The sequence below is a fragment of the Humulus lupulus genome, chromosome 4 (assembly GCF_963169125.1).
Source record: "Humulus lupulus chromosome 4, drHumLupu1.1, whole genome shotgun sequence".
NCBI lineage: Eukaryota > Viridiplantae > Streptophyta > Magnoliopsida > Rosales > Cannabaceae > Humulus > Humulus lupulus.
Window position 1 is genome coordinate 114,858,856 of NC_084796.1, and position 23,407 is coordinate 114,882,262.

Here is a 23,407-nt window from a genome sequence, read left to right on the forward strand (position 1 = left end):
ATACCATGATGAGGACATTTTAATAATAAATCTTTAAATCTTTCCCAACATTCATAAAACTCTTCATTATCTTTTTGAAAAAACTCGGAGATTTCTCCCCTTAGACTATCAGTTTTAGACATAGGAAAACATTTCAGCAAGAATTTATTATAAAGTTGATCCCATGTAGTTATAGACCCCGTGGGAAGGGAATTTAACCAAGCTTTTGATTGTCTTTTAATGAAAAAGGAAACAATCTTAGTTTGACTGACTCATCAGAAAAAATTTGAAATTTAAATGTTGAGCAAATTTCTAAGAAATCTTTGACATGCATGTAAGGATCCTCTCTATCTAACCCATAAAAAGATGGCAACAATTGAATGATTGCTGGTTTAAGCTCAAAATGAGTAGCAAAAGTGGTTGGAAGAACAATACATGAAGGAGCGTTAGATGAAATAGGTGCAAAATATTCAAGCAAAGTTTTTTTAGGCACAACATTTTCATCAACAGGATTAGCAATTGGTTCCATGATGATCAAATTTTTACTAACACTTTCAATTTCAAACAAAGATAAACGTCTTTTTACTAATCGGTTTTTAGAGTTACGTTCCCAATGATGCATACAATTTTCCCAAACAAGGCAACAAAGATAATCTCAAACAAGCAATTTTCTGATGTGGAAGATCAGTTAAAACCGCAACCACAGAGCACTTAATATTTTTTGTTTTAGAGATTTCACAACAATATAATTTTTATGGTTTACTTGTCCCCAGGCCTATTTGATTCTACTTACTCGCACACCACTAACAACTCCTCGAGGTTAATTAGTAGAGGCGGATTGGGAATTTTGTTCAAATTTCCTTTAAGAAAAAATTGCTTATGGTGAAAGGACAAGATTTAGGTTTTTTTTTTCAAGTATTTTTCACAATATTACACTAAAATATTATAAAAGACAAATAAAAATAAGGCAAAAATTAAATAAGGCTAAAATTTAGGCAAGAGTAGGGAGGCATAGCATGCCATCAACCATAACAGAATTAAGATAAAAATTAGGAGGCACAAGTGCCATCAACTAAAACCTAAAATAAAAGACTAGGAGGCGAAATTGTCATCAACTAGTAACTTGCAATAATTAAATAAAATAAAAACTACAACAAGATAAATAAAGAAAATTATAACAAACATTAGGAGGCACAAGTGCCGTCAACTAACAAAGATATAAAAGAAATAAAATTATAACAAAATTAGGAGGCACAAGTGGCATCGACTATAAAAATTAAAAAGATAGATAGGAGGCACAAGTGTCGTCAACTAAAAAAAACAATAAATATAAATATATAAGTAAGTTTTTTTTTTTTGTGGTAGAACCGTCCCAAATTTTCTTTTTATCTTTTTTTTTATAGATATATATTTTTTTATATATAGTTTTTTTTTTCTTTTTTTTTAAGTGCAAAAATTAGAATAACTAGTAGAAGAATTTACTAACCTTGAGATAAATTTCGTTTCTTTTCTCTTGCAACTCCCCGACAACGGCGCCACAAACTTGATGGACCCAAAACGGGTATGTTTTAAAAATTTATACTCGCAAGCGCACGAATCGTATATGGAATATAGTGTTCGTGTAAGCACGAGATCGAACATACAAGGGAAATCAACATACAACATAAATATTACCTAGTTACAAATTCCTTCATCATGATCTTAATAATCTTATGAAAAAGATTAGAAGCACATAACTAGAGTAGAAATTACAAAATAAATGAAATACATTCTTGAAAATGCTCTTGAAAAATCCAAAATGGAAGAGAGAATGGTAGAGAGAAAATGGTACAAAAGAATATGGTAACAAAAAATTAAGCACCCAAAAATGGTCTTGAAATTCCATATTTATAGCCAAAATGAGATTATTAAAATAATCAACTTAAATTAATTAAATTGATTAAATTAATTAAATAAAATACATATGGTATGTAGAGGTAAATTATAGGGTGTAATGATGATGTTGTGGTGAAAATGTGTAGAAAAGTGGGTAATAAGCTGGGGGACAAGGGGACAATGGGTACAAATGAGCTATTGATGGGCTCAAGGAAAATTACAAAGGTGGCTATTGGTGGCTGGGACAGGCCTGCACTGAGGACGAAAAATGATGGGTGAGTTGTGGGGCTGTTGGGCCAGGGGGTGCTGGTGTTGGGCCAAATGGAGGAGTGTTGGGATGAACTGGGCAGAGGAAGAAGGCAGGCCCACGGTTGGGTTGTGTTGGGCCTGGGGAGAAATGAAGGGGTTCGGTTGGGTGTAGCTTCAAGAGGTGGCCGAATGGCTTCACTTCAGCTGGGCAGGAGGCTCTTGGCTGATGTGTGTGACTTCTTGCGCAGAGGCAGCTGGCAGGGAGGCTCGGCTGAGAGCTTCAACTAGAGACGTGGAGGCTTGCTGCTGGGAGGCTGAAGAAGAAATGGCCCAAGTGCTTCATCAAGGCCTTTGGAAAAATGCCATTTTTTCTTCTTTCCTTTTCTGCTTTGTCATATTCTTTTCTTCATTTTTCTTGGCTTTTTTTAGCATAACAAAAAAATTGCAAAGTTCATCCTTCAAAATAAGTAAACATTAAATTATAATAAAATATTTTCAATTATAAAATAAACCAAATTAAATCCATGAAAATATTAATTAAAATTTAATTTACTTTGGCAATTAAGTTCAATAAAATTACATTTTTTAACTTTTAATCTAAAAATGCTAATTTCAAATAATTAAACTACAACATATTATAATAAAATAACTATAAAAACATACAAAAGTATATAAAATCATGATAAGACTAATAAACTCAAAATTACTTAAAAACTTAATAAATTAATTGAAAACTCAAGAACTAAGCAAAAATTAGCATATAAAAAATGGTAAAATAACTCTATTTTGTAGAGTTATCACCATCCACCATTCCTCATTTCTAACTATTACGTAGCCAATTCAGATATACCGATCATTAGGTTTCAAATCATATACATATATAATGTTTAAAAGACAAGACAATGGCACTAAATAGAAATAGGCTAAACATCTTGGCTCCACTAATAATTCACCTTCCACATTCGCATCACTGGGTTCTTGGAATGGGAGAGATATAGGGGGTGAGCTTATAAAGCTTAGTAGGAAAGCAGCTAATACCATGGACCCAAAATTTTAATAAAACCCCTGCATGGTTAGCTTTGAAAAAAAAAACAAATATCATCATGTATAAACAAAAAATAGAGAGAAACCACAAATAATCATAAGAGTATAGCTACAAGTGCACATCACACTGTCCACTAGATCCTTAGTTCCCGTCTCCCACCATAGAAAAACCGACATCCTAAACCGGGTAGCTAGACCTGATAACCACCACAAGGGGGAGGCTCAGAACACTTCCTGTATACAAATGCTAGGTCTTTTCACCTACAAGTGAGTGGACACCTAATCTACCTATGATGACACAAAGACTAGGTCGTGAAACAACATGCACAAATCATGATCACTATGGCTCTCATCAGTATAACCAAATGGAAGTAAACATGAAAAGAAAGAAACATATTCTCATTATATTTTAGAAAATTGGGCAGCATAACAGCTGCATTTGAATAACATCCAAAAATCATAACTTTCATAAATAAGTGAACAAAAATATATTTAGCATTCAGTGCCCTCAGAATAGATCATAAAATATGCCGATTAAGTTTTCAATTTTTTAAACATTTTATAAATATCAAAATTGGAATATGTTTAATGCAATTCAATACGAGTAAAATAATTCCAATAGCCAAGTTGAGTCCCTACCTCCTTAGAATTTTCAATCCAAGCTCAAAGCAATGCTCCTAAGCTTAACAATGATCCTAGAGTGATTTAGTCCGATTTTAATATCACATTTTTCCTTCGTGCATCAAATGAGCAAACGATTATCATCATTGCATTCCTTATTCAAAATCATGCCCAAAGACATATAATATGATCATATTTAAAATTTCAAGTTCCAGAACCTCACCCAGGCGGTGCACAATAGTAGTTGATGGCAGCAGTGAGCGGTGTACCGGAAACGTCGATGAATATATGCATGACATATATCAAAACGATCCTCTCGATGAGTACATCACGAAAGTACAGCTCCTTCGCCCAAATGACCTCCGGTGTCGCCGGAAAATACTTCCAAAGGGGCGAAGATACCTGAAATCTTGCCGAAGAAAAACGATGAGTTGTCCGGAATGGTTTAGTGAGTTTTGTTCCTCTCTCCACGCTGGTTCTAATGGTATCAACCACTCGTCGAGAGGTGGTCAGAGTTGGCCGGAAAACACAGTCAAAGTTGACGGACCAAAACTTTGACTGGCGATTCCGAACGATTGACGGCGAGTTGTGCGGTGCTGTTTGGTAGTTGAGGTCGTCAGAGCAAGGCGAAACCGATGAGCTGCCAAGTGTCGAAAATGGTGGCCGGTGGTGGTTGGGTCTGGTGTCTTGCCACGGTTTGCCGAGAGAAGAAGGAGCAAAGGAAAAATAAAAAAAATAAAAAATAAAAAGAAGAAGAGAAGAGTATCGGGGAGAGAGAAAGAAAAAAGAAAAAAAATCTGAATATTAATAAAAAAATAAGTGAGTCCCACCACTTATATATAATTTTTTTTAAAAAAATATTTTTTCTTTTGACTGTTCAACTTGAAAAGTCTTCAGGTTTTACAAGATGGCTCTTGGAATTCCGACCTAATCGAGACCTTATTTCATGTTGATGATGTTCCTTGGATCCTAGGCCTGGCTTCTGGGATTAGTACCAAGTCTGATAATAGGATTTGGGCTTTTAATAAATATGGCAGGTATCCTGTTAAAAGTGCTTATAAGGTAGCATGTTTGACAAGATAGGTGGCTGAGTGTTCTGATCAAACTGGGGTAGATTGTTGGTGGAGAAGTGTGTGGCATTTGAACCTTTGTTACGTAATGTAATCAAACACACTCTTTGAGTCAGTGCCAAACTCCCAAAATACAATCAAATTCCACTAATTGCATAAAATTTCAATACAAACCAGCAGGAGTATATATATGTCCAGTAAAAGAAAATAACCCCAAAGCACCAAAAAGGCAAAATGAAAGAATAATAACAAATAAGCAATAACAGAAATCAGTTGGTTCCTCCCCTTCTCTCAACGTCTTCCCGCGACTACATAGTCCCTCATCCATTTTGGCTCCACGCGCTTACAGATTCCACGCTCTGACTTGTGTTCCTGTTTATCTTCTTCAGCCTCCCTGGTTACTTCTTTTGCTACCCGACTCCCTTCAGCTGAGTGTGAGGTAGAGACTTCATCTTGGGCCCTGTCTTCCTGGGCTGTCATCTCAGCCCATTTCCCAGCTTCTTCTTGGATCGCTTGGTTGTCCAATGGTATTTGGGCCTGGCTAACAATACCCCCATCCTAAAAAATGACCTTGTCCTCAAGGTCGAGGATACCACAAAGCTTGCTGAAAGAAAGTAAGTCTTCCCATGTCGAATCTTTCGGACTGCTATGGGACCATTGCACTAATACTTGTTTGAGTCGAGTCTGCCCACGCTGCACACAACGTCCCGCTAGGATGGCAACGGGAAGGAGTAATGGTCTATTTCCGTGACTCAATTCTGGCAGCGGATAGCTTAACTGGATTGGTGTACCCACAAATGGCTTCAACAAGGAAACATGGAAGGTAGGATGGATTCGACTAGTTGGCAGAAGAGCCCAAGTATAAGCAACAGGACCTGCCTTACCCACAATGGCAAATGGGCCAAAAAATCAGCGAGCTAACTTGTGATTGAGGCGAGTAGCCACTGTTTATTGGCGGTATGGTTGCAGTTTGACCAAAACCAGATCCCCGATGTTAAATTGAACATCCCTGCGCCTTTTATTTGCTTGCTGCTTCATCCTATGTTGGGCCTGCAACAAGTGGGTTGTCAAGTGTCGCAAAATCTCATCTCTTGTCAGAAGGTCTTCTTCAACAGCCTGTATGGAGGTCGTGCCGCGTGTATATGCTGGAATCGAAGGTGGTAATCTGCCATAGACTGCTTGGAAGGGCATCATGCCAATGGCCGAGTGATGACTTGTAACGACCCAAATTAGCTAATAAGGCTTAAGGGCCTTGATTAGCGTGCCAGGAGGGCATGATGGGATTTATGTGTGATTTGATGAGTTAAATGCATGGTTATGATTTAAAGCATGTTATATGACTATTTGTTTATCTGAGATGCATGACTATGTATATTAGTATGCATGTAGGCCCGGATCATGTTAGAAGGGCATAATTGTAATTTTGGCCATGTTGGGCATAACTGCATTGATATGTGATGATTGTTGAGACCGCAGTGGTATGTGGGTGTATCTGTGATTTGTGACTCGAGACGATCCCAATGAGCAGGCTAGCGGAAATTCACGACGGGAATTTATACCCGGCTCGGGGCGAGCCTGGGGGTATAAGCAGAAATTCAGAGAATAGATTGAGATTTATTTTGATGATGGGGGATATTTATTTGGTGGTTTATCGGGTGTTGGAAAGCAACGGGAAAATATTAGAGACACTTGAGGATTAGCGGGATTTGGGTAAAATGACTAAAATGGCCCTACTTGGACAAAAGGATTTAGAATTAATAGGAAGGGCATTTTGGTCATTTGGCTTTTAGAGATTTATTTATGAGGCTTTACACTTAGGGGGATTTTTAGAGAGTGTTGGCTGTGGAGAGAAAGAAAGAAAAGAAAGAAAAAGGAAAGAAAGAAAAGAGGGAAAACAGAGGGGTTTTCACAAGGGTCGGTTTGCGCATTTTGCACCATTCCGCTCCATTTTTCTTGGAGCAAAGCTTAGTGGAGAGCAATGGTAGGCTGAGCATCAAGGATCTTGGGTTAGACTTGAAGATTTGGCAAGAACACATCAACTTTTGAGGTAAGTTTTAGAGATTTCGGTTTTAAGGGTTTTGATGGTTTGAGCTGTGTTTTGAGCTGAGTTGATGGGAATTTTAGGGAATTTCTGAGCAAGCTTTGATGATGAACAAGCTAAGGAGGTATAGGGTTGAATCAAGGTCGAAATTTGCATCAATGGTAAGAATTCTAAGCCTTTAACCTTGTTGTTGACTGAATTTCTGAGTTTAGGGTTGTTCATGGTGAATTTTGAGATTTGGGTTGTATGTGCTTGGGTTTTGAGTTCTTGGGAAGCTTGGGATGAGTGAGAGGTGTTTATAAGCTTGATTTTGGGTTTGGAAAAGGGTTGGACAAGTTTGGGGTTGAATTGGTTGAAGGAAATCGCAAGATGCGATTTTCGGGTTCTGCTGGGCTGCAACTAGCGCTACAGCGCTAGTCAGTGGGCGTTGTAGCGCTAGCCCCTGTTCTGGGGGGAGTGTTCTGCTTGTAGCGCTACAGCGCCCTCTTTAGAGCGCTGTAGCGCTGCACTATTCACAGAGGTGAATTTTTGGGTTTTTGATGAAGGATTTTGACCTAGGGTTCGGGGCTCGATTCCGCCACTTTGTTTTGGGGATTTAGGACTTCCCGGGGGCTCAGGATTGGTCCCGAGGCTAGGCATTCGGACTTGGGGTTCGGTGTTGACTTTGACCTATGTTTGTGCCAAGGTGTGCGCTAAGGCTCGAGTGGGATCGTGCTCAAGGAGTCAGGTGATTCAAGCTATCGAATTGACAGGTAAGAAAACTATAACACCCGTAGGATGGGGCATGGGCCCATAGTGTGATTGCGGGGCACGGCCCTATATTGCATGTTGCATGATGAGATGATTTCCAGGCATGTCCCTATATTGCATTACATGTTAGGGTGCAGATTTAATTGAATTGGCATTTGTTTGAATGTTGCTTGATTTATGCTATATATGGTTATAATGAAATGAACGGCAAGGGCCGAGTGCGACGTAGGCCGAGTACGGCAGCGGAGCCGGAAGTAACACTTAGCACATGGGATGCTTATAGTCAGGGCAGGGCCCGGTGGATACATATGTTATCCTTACGGTGAGAACCGATACCCCAGGCTTCGGTAAGGCTTCTGGGGCAGCATGGCCGTGTTTGTTTAGTCTAATGGTTGACTTGTTTATCTGTGGATTATCTTATATGATAAATTGTATAAATTGCATATGTTATGTTCTGCATGAGTTTTCTTGCTGGGCTTCGGCTCATGGGTGCTCTGTGTTGCAGGTAAGGGCAATGGCTGAGTCAACCAACCATGAGTACGGAGAGCGTGAAGCGACGCGTACATGTTTGGCCTGCCCGACTGCTTTGGTTGGGGGTTTATTTGAAAATGGCTGTAATAATCTATGATTTTTATAACTGATCAATTGTAAACTTATTTTAAGATGTAAATAGTTTTCAAACCTCATTTTGGGATCCCCAATGTTTAATACTAGAAGTTTTATTGAAACAACGCATTTTTCTAAGATTACAGCCTTAACTTTTAATTAGTCACACTTTTGTTTCAAAACCTCGGTTAGCGAGTTCATTGCACACTGTTTTGTCTTAAAAAACTCACTTAGTAACGGCTCTAAGGAAGTAGGGCGTTACATGACTAGTGTTGTAATGATATTCGGCCCAGTTGAGAAAACGGCTCCATTGCTTGGGGTGGTCTACAGTGAAGGCGCGCAAGTACTGTTCTACATAGCGATTGGTGACTTCCGTCTGACCATCGGTTTGTGGATGATATGCTAAACTCATTTTCAATGCGGTGCCCATAAGTTCAAACAGTTTCCGCCAAAACTTGCTGGTGAAAATGGGTTCGCGGTCCGACACAATAGAGCGAGGCATACCATGTAATCGAATGACCATGTGGGAAAACAAGTCAGCTACTTTGGTGGTTGTATAATGCGTAGGCAAGGCTCCAAAATGTGTGTATTTGGTGAAGCGATCGATTACCACAAGAATATTAGTAAGACCATGGGAGTTCGGTAAATGGACTATGAAATCCATGGCCAAGTCTTCCCACACTCGTTCCGGAATTGTCAGCGATTGGAGTAAGCCCGACTGTGTCTGAGTCGAGTGCTTGACTGTCTGGCAAACTAAGCAGGCAGCGACGAACAGTTGTACTTCTTGGCACATGTTGACCTAGTAAAAGTTTGCACTAAGGCGTAAATAGGTCCTTTTGACCCCTGCGTGTTCGCCAATGGGAGTGGCGTGGAACTCATGGAGCAAGGCTAGTTTTAATGAGGATTGGGAGCTGATGACCAGGCGATTCTTATAGTACAAAACCCCATTGCGAACCTTGTAACACTAAACAGTGGAATTCTCATCCTAGACTTGCTGGTGGAGTTTAATGAGATCAGCACAAGAACCATTTTTGAGCTGCAACCGTGGCAGGAAATCAAAATGGCTTGTGGAAATGGCAGCTGATAAGTATATCGCGTTATCCTCATAACAGCGGGAGAGGGCATTTGCTGCAGAATTATCGCGACCCGCCTTGTATTCAATGGTGAAATTAAATCCCAACAACTTGCGAATGTAGAATTGTTGTTCCAGAGTTTGCACTACCTGCGTGAGCAACTCCTTGAGGCTTTTGTGGTCGGATCTGATAATAAAATGACATCCAAGTAAATAATATCGCCATTTCGTGACTGCCTCAACGATGACATGTAGTTCGTGGACGTATGTGGATGATCCCGCCAACCGAAGACCTAATTTCTTAATACTATCGCCATTTCATGACTGCCTCAACGATGACACGTAGTTCGTGGACGTATGTGGATGATCCCGCCAACCGAGGACCTAATTTCTTTCTGAAATAGGCCAAAGGATGCCCTTCCTGCATCAACACTCCCCCAATGCCCACATTAGAAGTGTCCGTTTCTACCACAAATTCCTTGTTGAAATCCGGTAAATGCAGCACAGGGGTCTCGGTCATGGCCTGTTTAAGGTGTCCAAACGCTTCTTCCGTTGTAGCTGTCCAACAAAATCGATCACACTTGAGTAATTCCATCAATGGAGCAGAAATGGTCACATAGTGTGCCACAAAACGGCGGTAGTATCCCGTGAGACCCAAGAACCCCCGCAATTTCTTAATAGTGCGAGGTTGTGGCCAATCCACCATGGCAGCGACCTTAGAAGGGTCGACCGAAACACCATCATGAGATACAAGATGTCCCAAATACTCAATAGAGGACTTAAATAAATGGAATTTACTTCCCTTAGCCAAGGACTGGTTGTCGGCCAGGCACTGCAACACGAGACGTAAATGAGTGACATGGTCTTGGACTATTTGACTGTAGACAAGAATGTCATCAAAGAACACAATGACAAACAGCCGTAAATAAGGACAAAAAAGTTGATTCATAGTCACTTGAAAGGTGGATGGTGCATTTGTCAACCCGAATGGCATGACGACAAACTCGTAGTGACCATTGTGCATTCGAAATGCTGTCTTATGGATGTCCCATCAGTCCATTCTGATCTGGTGATACCCAGCCCGCAAATCCAGCTTAGAAAAAATGGTCGCCCCGCCAAATGCATCTAACAACTCGTCAATGGTGGGGATAGGGAATCGATCTTTGATGGTGATTCCATTCAGAGCGAGGTAATCCACGGAAAAGCGCCATGTGCCATCCTTTTTCTTGACTAATAACACCGGCGACGAGAACGGGCTGGTGCTATGGCGAATAAACCTGCTCGCAAGAATCTCTTGTACCAACTGTTCCATGACATCCTTTTGAAAATAAGGATAACAGTATGGTCGGACGTTGACTGGGGCTGAGTCTAGTGCCAAATGAATGCGGTTGTCCATGGGTCGAATAGGCGGCAGTTGACTCAGCTCAAAAAACACAACGGCAAACTCACGGAGAACGTCCTGTCCTGCTCGAGGAATTTGCGACATAAGCTGATCCAACTCAGCTCCCATTGGAGTAGAGTCCGAAGTGATCGCCGATAGCTGGAACAAACAGCTAACCGAATCATCACCGAGTAAGGAACTTAGCTGCGAAAACGATACCTGCCAAGCGTGCACCTTTGTGTTCCCTTCCAAACGCACAGTCTGTCCCTCCCACTGAAACTCCATAGTTAATTCCTTATGGTTATGAATACACGGACCCAATGTCTGTAACCAGTGCATCCCGAGAACAACATCCAATCCCAAAATCGGTAAAACAAACAAATCGACAAGGAATTGGTGACCTTGTAACTCTAATGGAACCTGTTTGCACTGCTGAGAATAAGTGAGGTGATGACCGCTACCCATATAAACCCAGAAACATTTGGTGTCCTCATGAGGAAGACTAAGTTTGATAGCCAAATCCTCCTGGATGAAATTCATATTGATGCCCGTGTCGATGAGAACCTCTAACTGATTCAGTCCATGAGTGGCCATAAGCCGAAAATTTTTGGGATTAGTCGCTAGAGTATGTAGACTGACCTCCTCCCCCGCCTCACTGTCGCTATTCTCCAATGGAAATTCGGCACTATCTGAATCATCCTCCATACAACACAGAACCATCATTCGGTTCTTGCATTTGTGGTTGAAATAGAATTTCTCATCGCAAGTGAAACACAACCCCTTTTCACGGCGGTCTTTCAATTCTGCCGGAGTGAGTCGCTTAATAGGGAACTTAGGTGTAGGGAAGACCTTCGCAGACAAAACAAATGAACCAGAAGGTGACAAGGATGGCAGAGCACGAGACGATTCTTTCCCCGAATACACCCCGGAACGAGTCCCAACCAGAGTGGATCGGTTGGTGAAGGCAATATGGCGATCCTCATACATCTGAGCTTTAGCCATAGCATCGGCTAAGTCAGTCGAAGCAACAAGGAGTAGTTCATGCCTAATATCCAGCTTCAATCCCCAAATAAAAAAATTAAGAAACATGGAGTCGGAAACCCCACTAATCTGAGTCATGAGACTCTCAAATTCCGCCCGAAACTGAGCAACCGTGCCTACCTGCAGCAGCTTAGAAATCCGACCCAAAGGGTCATCATATACCGATGAGCCAAATCTCTTCTCAAGCTCCCGAAGAAAAACATCCCAGCTAGTCAGCGTACCCCCATGTTCCATCCACTAAAACCAGGTAGAGGGCTCTCCCTCCAAATGAAAAGCGACCACATCAAGGCGCATCTCCTGTTCATCCTTAGAAACGGGGCACCTTCATGCGAAGCGTCTTTAGAATGGCGTTGACCTCCCGAGAGGCTGGCCCGGTTGACTCTGGTCCGAGCCCAGCTTGACCTGTGCCGCAGGTGGAGCAGTAGGCGCAGGGGAGAACTGAGAAAGCTTCTCCTCCGTGCGCAGACGATGTTGCTCCAACAGAGACGTGAAACGATCCAGCTGAGAGTCGACATGCTGCTTAAAATTGATATCCATGGCCTTCAAGAGCTCAGCAATCTCCTCATTCTTCATGGCTCTGCAACAGAACAATGAAAGCACCAATTGTTACGTAATGTAATCAAACGCACTCTTTGAGTCAGTGCCAAACTCCCAAAATACAATCAAATTCCACTAATTGCATAAAATTTCAATACAAACCAGCAGGAGTATATATATGTCCAGTAAAAGAAAATAACCCCAAAGCACCGAAAATGCAAAATGAAAGAACAATAACAAATAAGCAATAACAGAAATCAGTTGGTTCCTCCCCTTCTCTCAACGTCTTCCCGCGACTACATAGTCCCTCATCCATTTTGGCTCCACGCGCTTACGGATTCCACGCTCTAACTTGTGTTCCTGTTTATCTTCTTCAGCTTCCCTGGTTACTTCTTTTGCTACCCGACTCCCTTCAGCTGAGTGTGAGGTAGAGACTTCATCTTGGGCCCTGTCTTCCTGGGCTGTCATCTCAGCCCATTTCCCAGCTTCTTCTTGGATCGCTTGGCTGTCCAATGGTATTTGGGTTTGGCTAACAACCTTCAGCCTAAAGTTACAAAACATTTGGTGGAGGTTTTGTCATAATTGGCTCCCGGTCTCATGGGTTTAGTTTAGAAGAGGTATGATTGCTTCTCCTCAGTGCTATAGGTGTTATCGTAGTAATGAGACGGTGGTTCATGCTCTTTAGTATTGTAAAGGCACTGAAGGTATCTGGGATAGTGTGATGTTTTTGACATATATTTCCTCAGAATTGTCAGGATCCTATTGATATTGGTATTCAGATGTTTGCTACTTGTTCGAATGAGGAGTTCAACAAATTTTGTCTGATTTCTTGGGCTATCTGGCAAAGGAGGAAAAAGTATTTTCACAATAAATTCGTTCCTGGTGATGATGAGTTTATTTTTTGGGTGCTTTCCATTCTTCCTTCTTCTTGTCATTTTAGCGGGCAGAGGATCCAAACCCAATGTCTGAAATGGAAAGCCTCTCAGCTAGGAGTTATGTTAATCAACTGTGATGCTTCCTTAAAGCTTAGCCCTCCAGGTTGTGGTCTAGGAGTGATTATCAGTAATCATTTTGGGCATGTCATAGTAGCTCAAGCTATTTATAAGAAATGGATTTTTTCCGTTGAGATGGCTGAAAGTCTAGCTATTGATCTGGGTTTTCAACTTGCTCAGCGTATTGGTTGCTCTAGTTTTCGTCTCACTTCTTATTGTGCTTTGGTATTAGGGGAGCTTGGGACATCATCAGAAAATCTTTCGGACTGGTCTGTTATTACGTATCATATTCGAAGTTCTTCTTGTTTCAATCATTGTAGAAAGTTGTTTCATTATTTTCGTGAGAATAATAAGGTGGCTCATTGTATTTCTAAGTTTGCTTGTAACAATTCAACCAATAGATGTTGGTTGGGTTCTATTACTTCTTGTGCATACGCTCTTGTGACAATATACTTGCCTTCTCGGTAGTTCGGCTTTTGTGGGAATAAATTTTTCCTAAGAAAAAGATAGATGTAAATATATTTATATATTATAAATATTAGTTTAACGGAAATGGTTGGTTTCCTTTAAATTTAACATTTTTTTATTGTTTTTGTTTTAAAATTTATTTATCTAAATAAGGTAAATAATTTTTTTTTTAAAAAGTAATAAAGTCATTTAGATAAAGTAAATAAATTGAATAAAATAAAAGTAATAAACAAGCTATAATAATTTATCATCACATATTTTAAAATTTCATATTAAATTATTTAATTTACTAACAATAACAAAAAAAAATATCTATGTGATTAAATTTATTATTTTATTTCTTTTATTAATTATTTATTTTGTCATTTATTGTATTTTGTTTATCCGATCATATATGAAATAGTGAAATAAGATATAAATATACATATTTTCTTATTTTACCATCATTTTTAATAAGAAATTACTTATTTTAATTGCTCTAACTATTAATTAAATAATATGTATTTATATATAACTTTTTGTTAGCTATAATATTTTTAAAATTAAATAAACTTCATAGTTTCGACGATAGCCAGCAGCTGATGGCCTTACAAGTTGGCCTCTGCGCAGGGTCCCCATTATGGGATGACCTCTAGCGGAGAGGATGTCGAAGGCTCGACAACTTCATTCGTCGAGCACAAGAATATATTAGCTGGGAAAATGCCCAGATCAAAGCATTTGGAGGGCTCGTCACCTTTCCCGCGTCAATGAAGCCAGGCTCCATGGCCTCGGGGACCCAGTATCCATCCTATGCTCCTGTCCAACCAAGTGTAGTGGGAGCCCAGTCCAGTCCAATTGTCCCGCCAGCTGGCTTTAGTGTCGTGCCACCCACTGCTTTAGTGCCGCTCTGACGGGATATGGAGCGACGCTCACTCGGAACACTTCTTATATGAGCCTAAATTAAGTGCTGGAGTTGCTACTCCATCCCATTTCGTCGCACCCACCCGGACCCCTGGTGGCAGTAGGCGCGGGGGCAAAGGTAAGGGCAGAAAGCCCAAAGAAAATGGGACAGTGCAGAAATGATAGGGAGCTGCCCTCAATGAGAAGTACGTTTCGCAATACTCAGAGTACACTGACTTAGTGGACTCTCGGGAGAACATCTTTGAGGCCATGGAATAGCACATCCATTACCGGAAGCGACAACCCATTCGGAGAGACAGGGAAAAGTGAGATCCCACAAATTTTGTCATTTTCATAATGGTGTAGGGCACCACACCAATGAGTGCCGCCAACTCAAGGATGAGATCAAAAACCTCATCAAATTAGGACACCTTTGTTAGTATGAATGGGATGGAGCAAGCTAGGCTGAGGCCCCAACCGAGGTATCCCCTACACAGCCCGCAGCCTTTTATGCTTCGGGTACGGTACTCGCAGCACCACAACAACACATAGTCCACATACCTCCCCCAGCAAATGGGCATGTGGGGACCATCTTCGAAGGACCCCACTTAGGGGGCACCTCCCGAGGATTGCAAAATAGGTACGCATGGGCCTTGTACCATGATGATGAAGTATTGGCATTAGCTCAATTGTTCGCCCAAATGCCAGGATGACCGACCAAGTCATCACATTCTGCGAGGACGATGCTCGGAGAGTGCACTTTCCACACCACGATCCTTTGGTGATCCAGAGAAAAGTTTCCAATAAGATGGTGGCTTAGATCCTGGTTGACAATGGGAGTTCAGTGAACATCCTATTTAAGTCAGCCTACGAGAAGATCGGGCTAACCACAAGCGACTTGTCCACGTGCACCTCAACTCTATATGGGTTCTCAGGGGAAGGTCTCATATCAATGTGCCAGATCAAGCTGCTTGTGACGCTTGGTGAGGTGCCTCGCCAAGCTTTTAAGTACTGCACCTTCTGTTATGAACAATTTCTAGTGTGGAGCGAAAATTTTGTTAATGGTAATATACAACAAAAAAAATTTCATATAAACAACTTTATATGAGGATCCTTTAATATGCAATATACAATATGCAATATGTTAATCAATATTTAATATGTAAATGGAAAAATAATACGAAATTATTTACCTCTTGTAGCCTATCAAGAATCCTTGAATATTTTCGTATATATATTTCGATATTCCTATCCTTGATAGAGTAATCATGCCTAGATTGTCCAAGACGTTCTCTACATCTCAAGATGTGGGTGGGCACATAGAGAACAAGAATCAATTTTTTGAATCAAAAGTATTCTCAATACATGAGACTCTTCATTATAAGCTAGAGAGAAAGGGTTTTCTTTTGTGAAAAAGATGATAGTTTTTTCTTCTACGTAAAAACTTGTTCTTTCTATTTTCTATCATATAGAATATATAGACATTATTATCAAAATAATAATAATAATAAATAAATAAATATTCATCTATAATAACAATAATAATAATGACAAAAGACAAACTCTTACATTCCATTTTAAAACCCCTATTAAAATGTTTTATTAATTAATTAAAAATAAAATAAAAACCAATAATTGATCACACCAGTAGTGCTACACACATAGAGCAGTGAAAGCCCTATGTGTGTGGCACTATCCCTAAAATGGGATTTGATTTTTCATGTGTTTTTATTTTAATTAATTAATACTTAGAAATCCAAATAAGGTATCATCTTTTTAAGGAAAAGAAAACAACTTAAATTTCAATATTCAAAAATGCAAAATTTGAATTTCCATTATCATCTTATTATTAATATAAATAAATATAATATTCAAAACCAATTTTGACCATCCATATTTATCCATTTCTACACAATTTCGAAAATTGGATGAATGCAATAACAAATTGTGCAACTTCAATTATCACATAATTGCATATTTATCCCGAAGAATAAATATTCTCTCAAATAGCCCATTCACAGTTTGATCCTTATATCAACTCTTACCTTGATTAGTGTTAATAGAGCCGCCCCGGGGACCTACTGACCAATAATTCAAAGCTCTAATAAATAAAAGATTATTAACCAAAACTCTTTGATTCAATAATCATCTTTATTACTCTCATGATTATTACACTATAAATATGAGACTAAACTCTTGATAATTAAAGACATATATTTACTGAGTACTTTATTGTAACCATAAAGTGTCCATTGATATAATCATTACATACAAATTAATCCTCTATTGATGATTCATAATTAAGTGGGAATAAAATTACCGTTCTACCCTTTTAATTATATCTTGATTCCTAGTGTACCATTGACTTTACTAGTGAAGGTTAATTCATAATCTGATTATGAATTTGACGTCAGTAACCTTTTTAGTTCCAAAAGCCAACCCAATAAGGAACCATCATTCAATCTATGAGAAGGTATAGATTCCATGTTTGTTAAGCTATGTCCCCATCCATACACATCATTGAGTCCCCAAAACAATAGTTCTTAGCCTGATCATTCTGACAAAGCGTAATGCATGAATCAAAGGATACATTGACATATATAGGAGTTCATAGTAACTTAAGGATTAAGATCAGTTCGTATATGATCATCAGTTGATGTGTTTTATAATACTACGAAACGATATTTAAACAAGTATTATTAAATCACATGTGGTCCAGTTCTACACACTCTCAACATGCAAAGTACCTCCACTAAACTGTCCTACTACACTAGTAACCCGGATCTAGGTCACATGTATTCATAATACTAGTGGACCGTACTAGCAGTAATTAATCTAATGATTCTATAACTTTATTTTACTGCGAACTATTTAAGTTCATTATCTCAATCTCGATCCTCTCATACCAATATGAGATTGAGACCACATAGATGAACTTGAAAATTTTCTAATATTTACATAATATTATTAACAACAATATAGTACATAAGCTACATATATACAATAAGTCAATTAATTCATTTATTTCATCAAAACTATTGTCAGCTACAATTGCTTTAAGGGCACAATTCCCAACACTTTCGTGGTGGTGGATTGCTCCTCGGTGTATAATGCCATCTTGGGGCGTCCGGCCTTAGTGGATCTCGGGGAGGTCACCTCCATTTGGCATCTATGCAAGAAGTTCCTCACAGACTTGGAGATTGGCATAATCTGAGGAGACCAAAAATAGATGAGGCAATGCTACAATGTGTCCCTCGAGAAACTAGTAATCATGGTCGAGGTGTTGGCTCTCAAGAAGCCCCTTCCCGAGGAGGTGGATGTTCATGTTGTTCAGGTCGATAAAACCAATTGGACCCATAGGTTCAGGAAGAAAATTGCTATCAAGCCCATGGAGGAAGTGGCCCTCGATGCCTTCGTCCCCGAAAGGAAGACCAAGGTCGAAAAGAATCTAAAGGCAAGAACCACTGGTGGGCTTTCTCCAGGGAAATCATGATGTTTTTGCCTGGTCTCACTCCAACATGTCTGGCAGTGACCCAAATATCATTTGTCATGCCTTTAATGTCAATACGAACGTCGCTCCGATTCAGAGAAAGCAGAGAACATTTGACCAGACCCGGGCGGAAGCCTTAAAGGCAGAGGTAGACAAACTACTTGCAATTGGATTCATTCAAGATGCCCAATACCCTAAGTGGGTATCCAATCTGGTCCTCATGTCCAAGCCAAATGGTACCTGGAGAATCTGCATAGACTTCTCTGATCTCAACAAGGCCTTACCTAAAGACTGTTTCCCATTGCCAAAAATAAATCAAATGGTCAACGCCACCTCCAGAAACGAGCTCTTGTCCTTCATGGACGAGTACTCGGGCTATAACCAGATTTCCATGCATGTCGCGGATCATGAACACACAAGCTTCCAAACTGATAAAGGAGTTTACTCATAACACCCTGGATAGCCAAGACCATTACATTGTGTATTTAAAATAGTGCAAGACTTGCTAATCAAGTCGTTTGGACATAAACGTGTTACTAAAGTCAACTAACGGATTAGGGTTAAAGATTTTGATCATAAAATAGTTGTTTTTCATTAAAAGTAAGAGTTTGAACATGGGATCCCAAAAATGGTGTTTACAAGGAAATTAGAACCCTCAAAATAGTTACAAAAAAAGCCAGCCTAAGTGGCAAAATAAAATTTTTGCTCTAGTCTCTGTCAATCCCTCGGCCGTGGCGGTCGAGCAGCTGCAGATGTACACACCACCCCCAAAGCTCTCCAACTCACGGCTGGTCCAACTTTCCCTTTCCCTTACCTGCACCACATAGCACCCATGAGGCAAAGCCCAACAAGAAAACTTAACTCGCATTCATAAATAAACAACATTATATATAAAGTAAATTCAAACCACCCAAGTCAGTAATAACAAAACATAAGCAACAAGCTAGGAAATAATAAACAGTTTAATCCAACATGTAATTCAATCTCAATATTCAATGCAGTTAGTTAAGTGTTGGCACCCTTAGGCCGACCACAGCTCGCTTAGGTCGGGCTGCGTTCCACACGCTTAACATCAGCCCAACTCCCTTAGGCTGTATTTTCACATCAAATATCAGAGATAAATATATTGTCAAACACGCAATTGAAAACAACAAAAACAAACATACTTATCCAGATATCGTCGGACATAAATATATTCACAATCTCACATATATATTCTTCCCAATCCCTTAGGTTTTAGTTCCGAAGCTGAAAAACCTAATTTGGCCAAGTCTTCCTATGCGGGCCACGACCTAGCCCTGAGGGTCGCGGCACACCTCTAAATTAGGGGCTCCCAGCCCCTACATTCCCAGGGACACACGTCGTGACTTGGCTCTTAGCGTCGCAGCGCATCTACAAAACAAAAAGCCCCGCAGGGCTTCTGGGGTCACGCAGGTTGTAGCGCCCAAGAACAAGGTCGCGGCACAACCCCACAAACCCAGAAATCCTAGGGCTTTTCATGTGTTTTCTCCAAACCATATTTAGCAAAATTCCTTGTAACCTTGAACTAAAACCAAAATTGAGTCTAGGAATCTTAACGACACAGCCTAGGCATTAGAACTACCCAAAATCCAACCACAAATCTCCCCCCAATTCAACAACTAAAGCTAACCTTACAACCCAGCCAGAACATATCCTAACAGCAGAATTCACAAAGATATCATGTCATGAAACTTACCTCAGGAGTGATTTTGACCTTGAACTGATCCCCAAGTAGTCCTAGATCCAATTCTCAACTTTACTTCCCAAGCTTTCACCTCAAGAACTCAAGAAAACCCAAACCACCTAAGGGAGAAGAGGGAACCGAGAGAGAGGAGTAAGCTGAGGGAATGATCTCAAGTATTTCTGGTGGTTTCTCTAACAAATAAGTCTAACAAAAACCTAGAGATTGACCAAAATTACCTCACACTCATCCCTAGTGATGACTAGATTTTTGGTCAACTAACGTGGAGTTAAAATAATTAATTAGAGAACTTTAATCAAACAATCAAAAAACCGTAAATAAGCCAAGAACCGAATAACTATGAGCAATGAATGATAAAAGACACCAGAAATTATAGAGGTTCGGCCCCAGAGACTGGTAATGACCTACTTCCTCTTAGATTTGTATTGATCGTTAAGGTTTACACAAGATGACTAGTGAAAGCAGGTACGATTCTAAGTGTAAATACAATACATAATGGCAAAATTCACTACTGAGTGTTCCTAACAGGCTGGTCGGTATATTCCTGGTGCTAGTCGATATGCTAAAAATCGGAACCTTTTCCACGGTGGTGGATGACTTGCATTTATACCGTCCCCGACGCCCAGCAGTTGCGCCTGCATCGCAACTACTGCAAAATATCCTTTCCTTTCTGCGGGTAGTGGTGATCCTATTTTTTTGGAGTTTGATCGAGTTTTCAGGTGAATTGTTAGGCATGGGGAGGATGTAACTAACTTCATCTGACCAGGTATACTGGGTTTCCTGGAGAGCATACCGAGCAGCCTCTTATCTGGTAAGCACACTGTGCAACTGCTTTCCTGATGAGCATACCGAGCAACAATTGTCAGTCACTTGGCAAGTGTGCTCTCTCTAGCTTGTTTGACAGTTGGATGCCTATGCCACGTGTCAAGAATATGGTAACACGTGCTCACACTTTGATGTCACGTGTCCAACTTTCATGCCCTGTCAGCTGTGTATATTTTTGGGATAACATTTGCCCCCCAAGTTTGTAATGGTGTTGAGCAGTATGTAAACTTTCCTTTCTGGATATCACCCCGTCTAGCTTGGTTGGGGATCTGTTCTCTTTGCTACGTGGCATTTTTATTTAATAGAATTGAAGACCTTTGCACTTCTTTTAAATTTCCAAGAAATGACTTTTCACTCTTTCTCGCCTCCTATTGATACCATAAAACTTCATGATGGCTTCTCTTAATAACTGTACCATTGGTTTGTGCAGTTACCGAAGAATGGCTGACTTATTGGGCGGTTGAGGCGAAGTGACTGGAAAGACGTGATGGGTGGTGTGCTGATGTGTCTGGGGAGACGTGCTTGTAGCAGTTGAAGGGATATGTCATCAATTCTCATGGGAGGAGGTAGAGCGTTGTACGGGGACTATAAATAGCTTCCTTTTATTCCGAATTCATTTTTTACAGCCTCTTCTCTTTTCAAATTTCCTAAATGCTCAAACCATCTCTCTTTATAAACTTTGAGTTTTTACACCGATCAGTGCCCAGCTCATGACCACCAAAGCTTTTCGACCCGTGCCACCCTCTCAAATCTACTATCGGTAAGCTCTAATCTTTCTTCCTTGGTATATCTGTGATTTATTCGAAAATACTTCAGTTTTTCTCTGTGGTCGTGGGTTTTGTTTTCGCCAAACCCTCGAATTTCTTGCATGAATGTTGTTTGAGCCAGCAAATAAAAAACTGCTTTGAGTAGCTCTTGTAACAAGTAATCTTTTTTATTTTCTGATTTTTCAAAAACCACTTTTTTACGACACATTTTGGTATATTTATGTCCGGTGTTCTTGAAAACCACCAAGAACGGCTCTCTGATAAATTTTTCGGAAAACCCTTCATTTTCTCAGTTTCCTTTACTTTTGATCTTGTCTTCCTGTTGTAAAGTATATTGTGTCATGTTTACTCCTATGCTGGTCGGTATACCCAACGAAAACTATACCGACCAGTGATGTTCGGTGCTCTCACCTCATTTTTCCCTTTTTTCTTGTGTGGGTAGACTACTCGGGGGAGGTGATCACCAAACTCCATCTCTATCTTCAATTACAATGGCCCACACCAAACAGACAACCTGAGGCTCAAACAAAGAAGATCCTTGCGTGGCACGGCGTACTACCGGTGGGGATCCCAAAGAGGCATCACCCCCAAGGAGGAGCCCTGTCGCTCGAGGCAGAAAGAAGATTCTGAGGCCAAGTCTGCTACGAAAATTTATATTGAGGTGGTCCTAAACCCTTTGGCCAAGAAGGAGGAGGGTCCTCTATATGTGGCTCCTGTTAGTACTATCTCCATTAAACAAATACAAAATGTGAAGGAGCATTTTAAGTTGTAGGGTGTATCCATCTTCAAGCCTACTGACTGTCAGACTGCCAATTACCCCGGGGCTCAATTCTGTGCTTGGAGCCGATTCCATATGATTGCTGGAGCCACTCTCCCTCTTCAGCCATACTTTCGGAGTGTGGCTGTTTATTTTGGGATTTACCCATTCCAAATCAGTCCCAAAGGCATAAGATTTCTTTCCACCCTCTATGTATTGTACAAAGCTTTAGATTGGCCAGTGCCTTTTGCCCACAAAATTAATTACCTTTTTGACCTCAAATCTAGTCCCCGGCAAGGTTGCTCGGGGTATTTCTATTTTATCCATAGTGATTCCAATATTTACCTGGCCAATACGGATAGTATCTCCAAAGTTAGGGAGTATGCCAGGCATTACTTTCTCACTGAAAATATTGATGCCACCCACCTATCCTTTCAACGCAATGGTCCCTTAGCTGTCCGGCTCCAACTTGGGAGATGGCTGAACGGGCCCGTAAGCTGGCCCTAATGGACCACGACTTTAAAGACATGGTGGCTCTGACCACTGTAGAGAAATTAACCAATGCTGGGCTTTACCTCAATCCAGAGTCGCAAGTCAAAGGTGCTACCCCTACTAGGCAGTTGCCTAGGAAGCACCCGCCCAGTACTAAGTCACCCAGCTCTCTTCCATCTAAAAAACAAACTAGGCCATTTGTTCCTCCGTCCAGACCTTGTGTGGCCCACCAAATGAGAAGGTCAGTAGGGGTAGTCATCCGAGAGCCTGTTGATCATAGTACTCCAAAAGTTGTCCCTGTCCCCCAATCTGAAAAGGGGAAGCAAATTGAAGTGGAGCATTTAAACTCTAGCTCCTCATACAATGATGAGGATGCACTGCTCGAGGGGAGACGAAGAGGGTGGTTTCACTCCCTTTTTATAACTTTCTTTGCATTCTTTTGTAATTATAATTTTTTTCTTTTTCCAATGCTACTCGGTACCGTACTAACCCTTTTACTTTGGTTGCAGATATGTCATCTGTGCTCTTTAAGAAATTTGCTCAGAAGCACGTAACCGGTTCGAATAGTGAGGCTCCTCCAGCCAAATGTCAGAGGATAGACTCTCATGATGAATCTATCGAGCAGGTTGCTAGGACCCCCGAACAGGCTCCTCCTCAGGAAAAGTCGCAGTCGCAGATCCAATTCACAAATTTCTGAAGGTAAGGGACCTCAGAATGAGGAGGTGATTAACTCGCCCCCTGCACAAAG

The 23,407-nt window shown here is 40.5% G+C and overlaps 1 protein-coding gene and 1 non-coding gene across 2 annotated transcripts; one reads left to right on the plus strand and one right to left on the minus strand.

The window, feature by feature from the left end:
- Positions 1–107, plus strand: LOC133833457 (small nucleolar RNA R71). Its single transcript, XR_009892835.1, has one exon. It is a non-coding gene; the product is annotated as a small nucleolar RNA R71 (small nucleolar RNA).
- A 10,251-nt stretch (positions 108–10,358) lies between these two features.
- Positions 10,359–12,734, minus strand: LOC133832489 (uncharacterized). Its single transcript, XM_062262826.1, has 3 exons — positions 12,619–12,734; positions 12,132–12,306; positions 10,359–11,849 (listed from the first exon to the last, which is right to left on the minus strand). Exons 1-3 carry the CDS (start codon positions 12,732–12,734, stop codon positions 10,359–10,361), a joined length of 1,782 nt encoding a protein of 593 aa, XP_062118810.1.
- Positions 12,735–23,407: the final 10,673 nt, after the last annotated feature.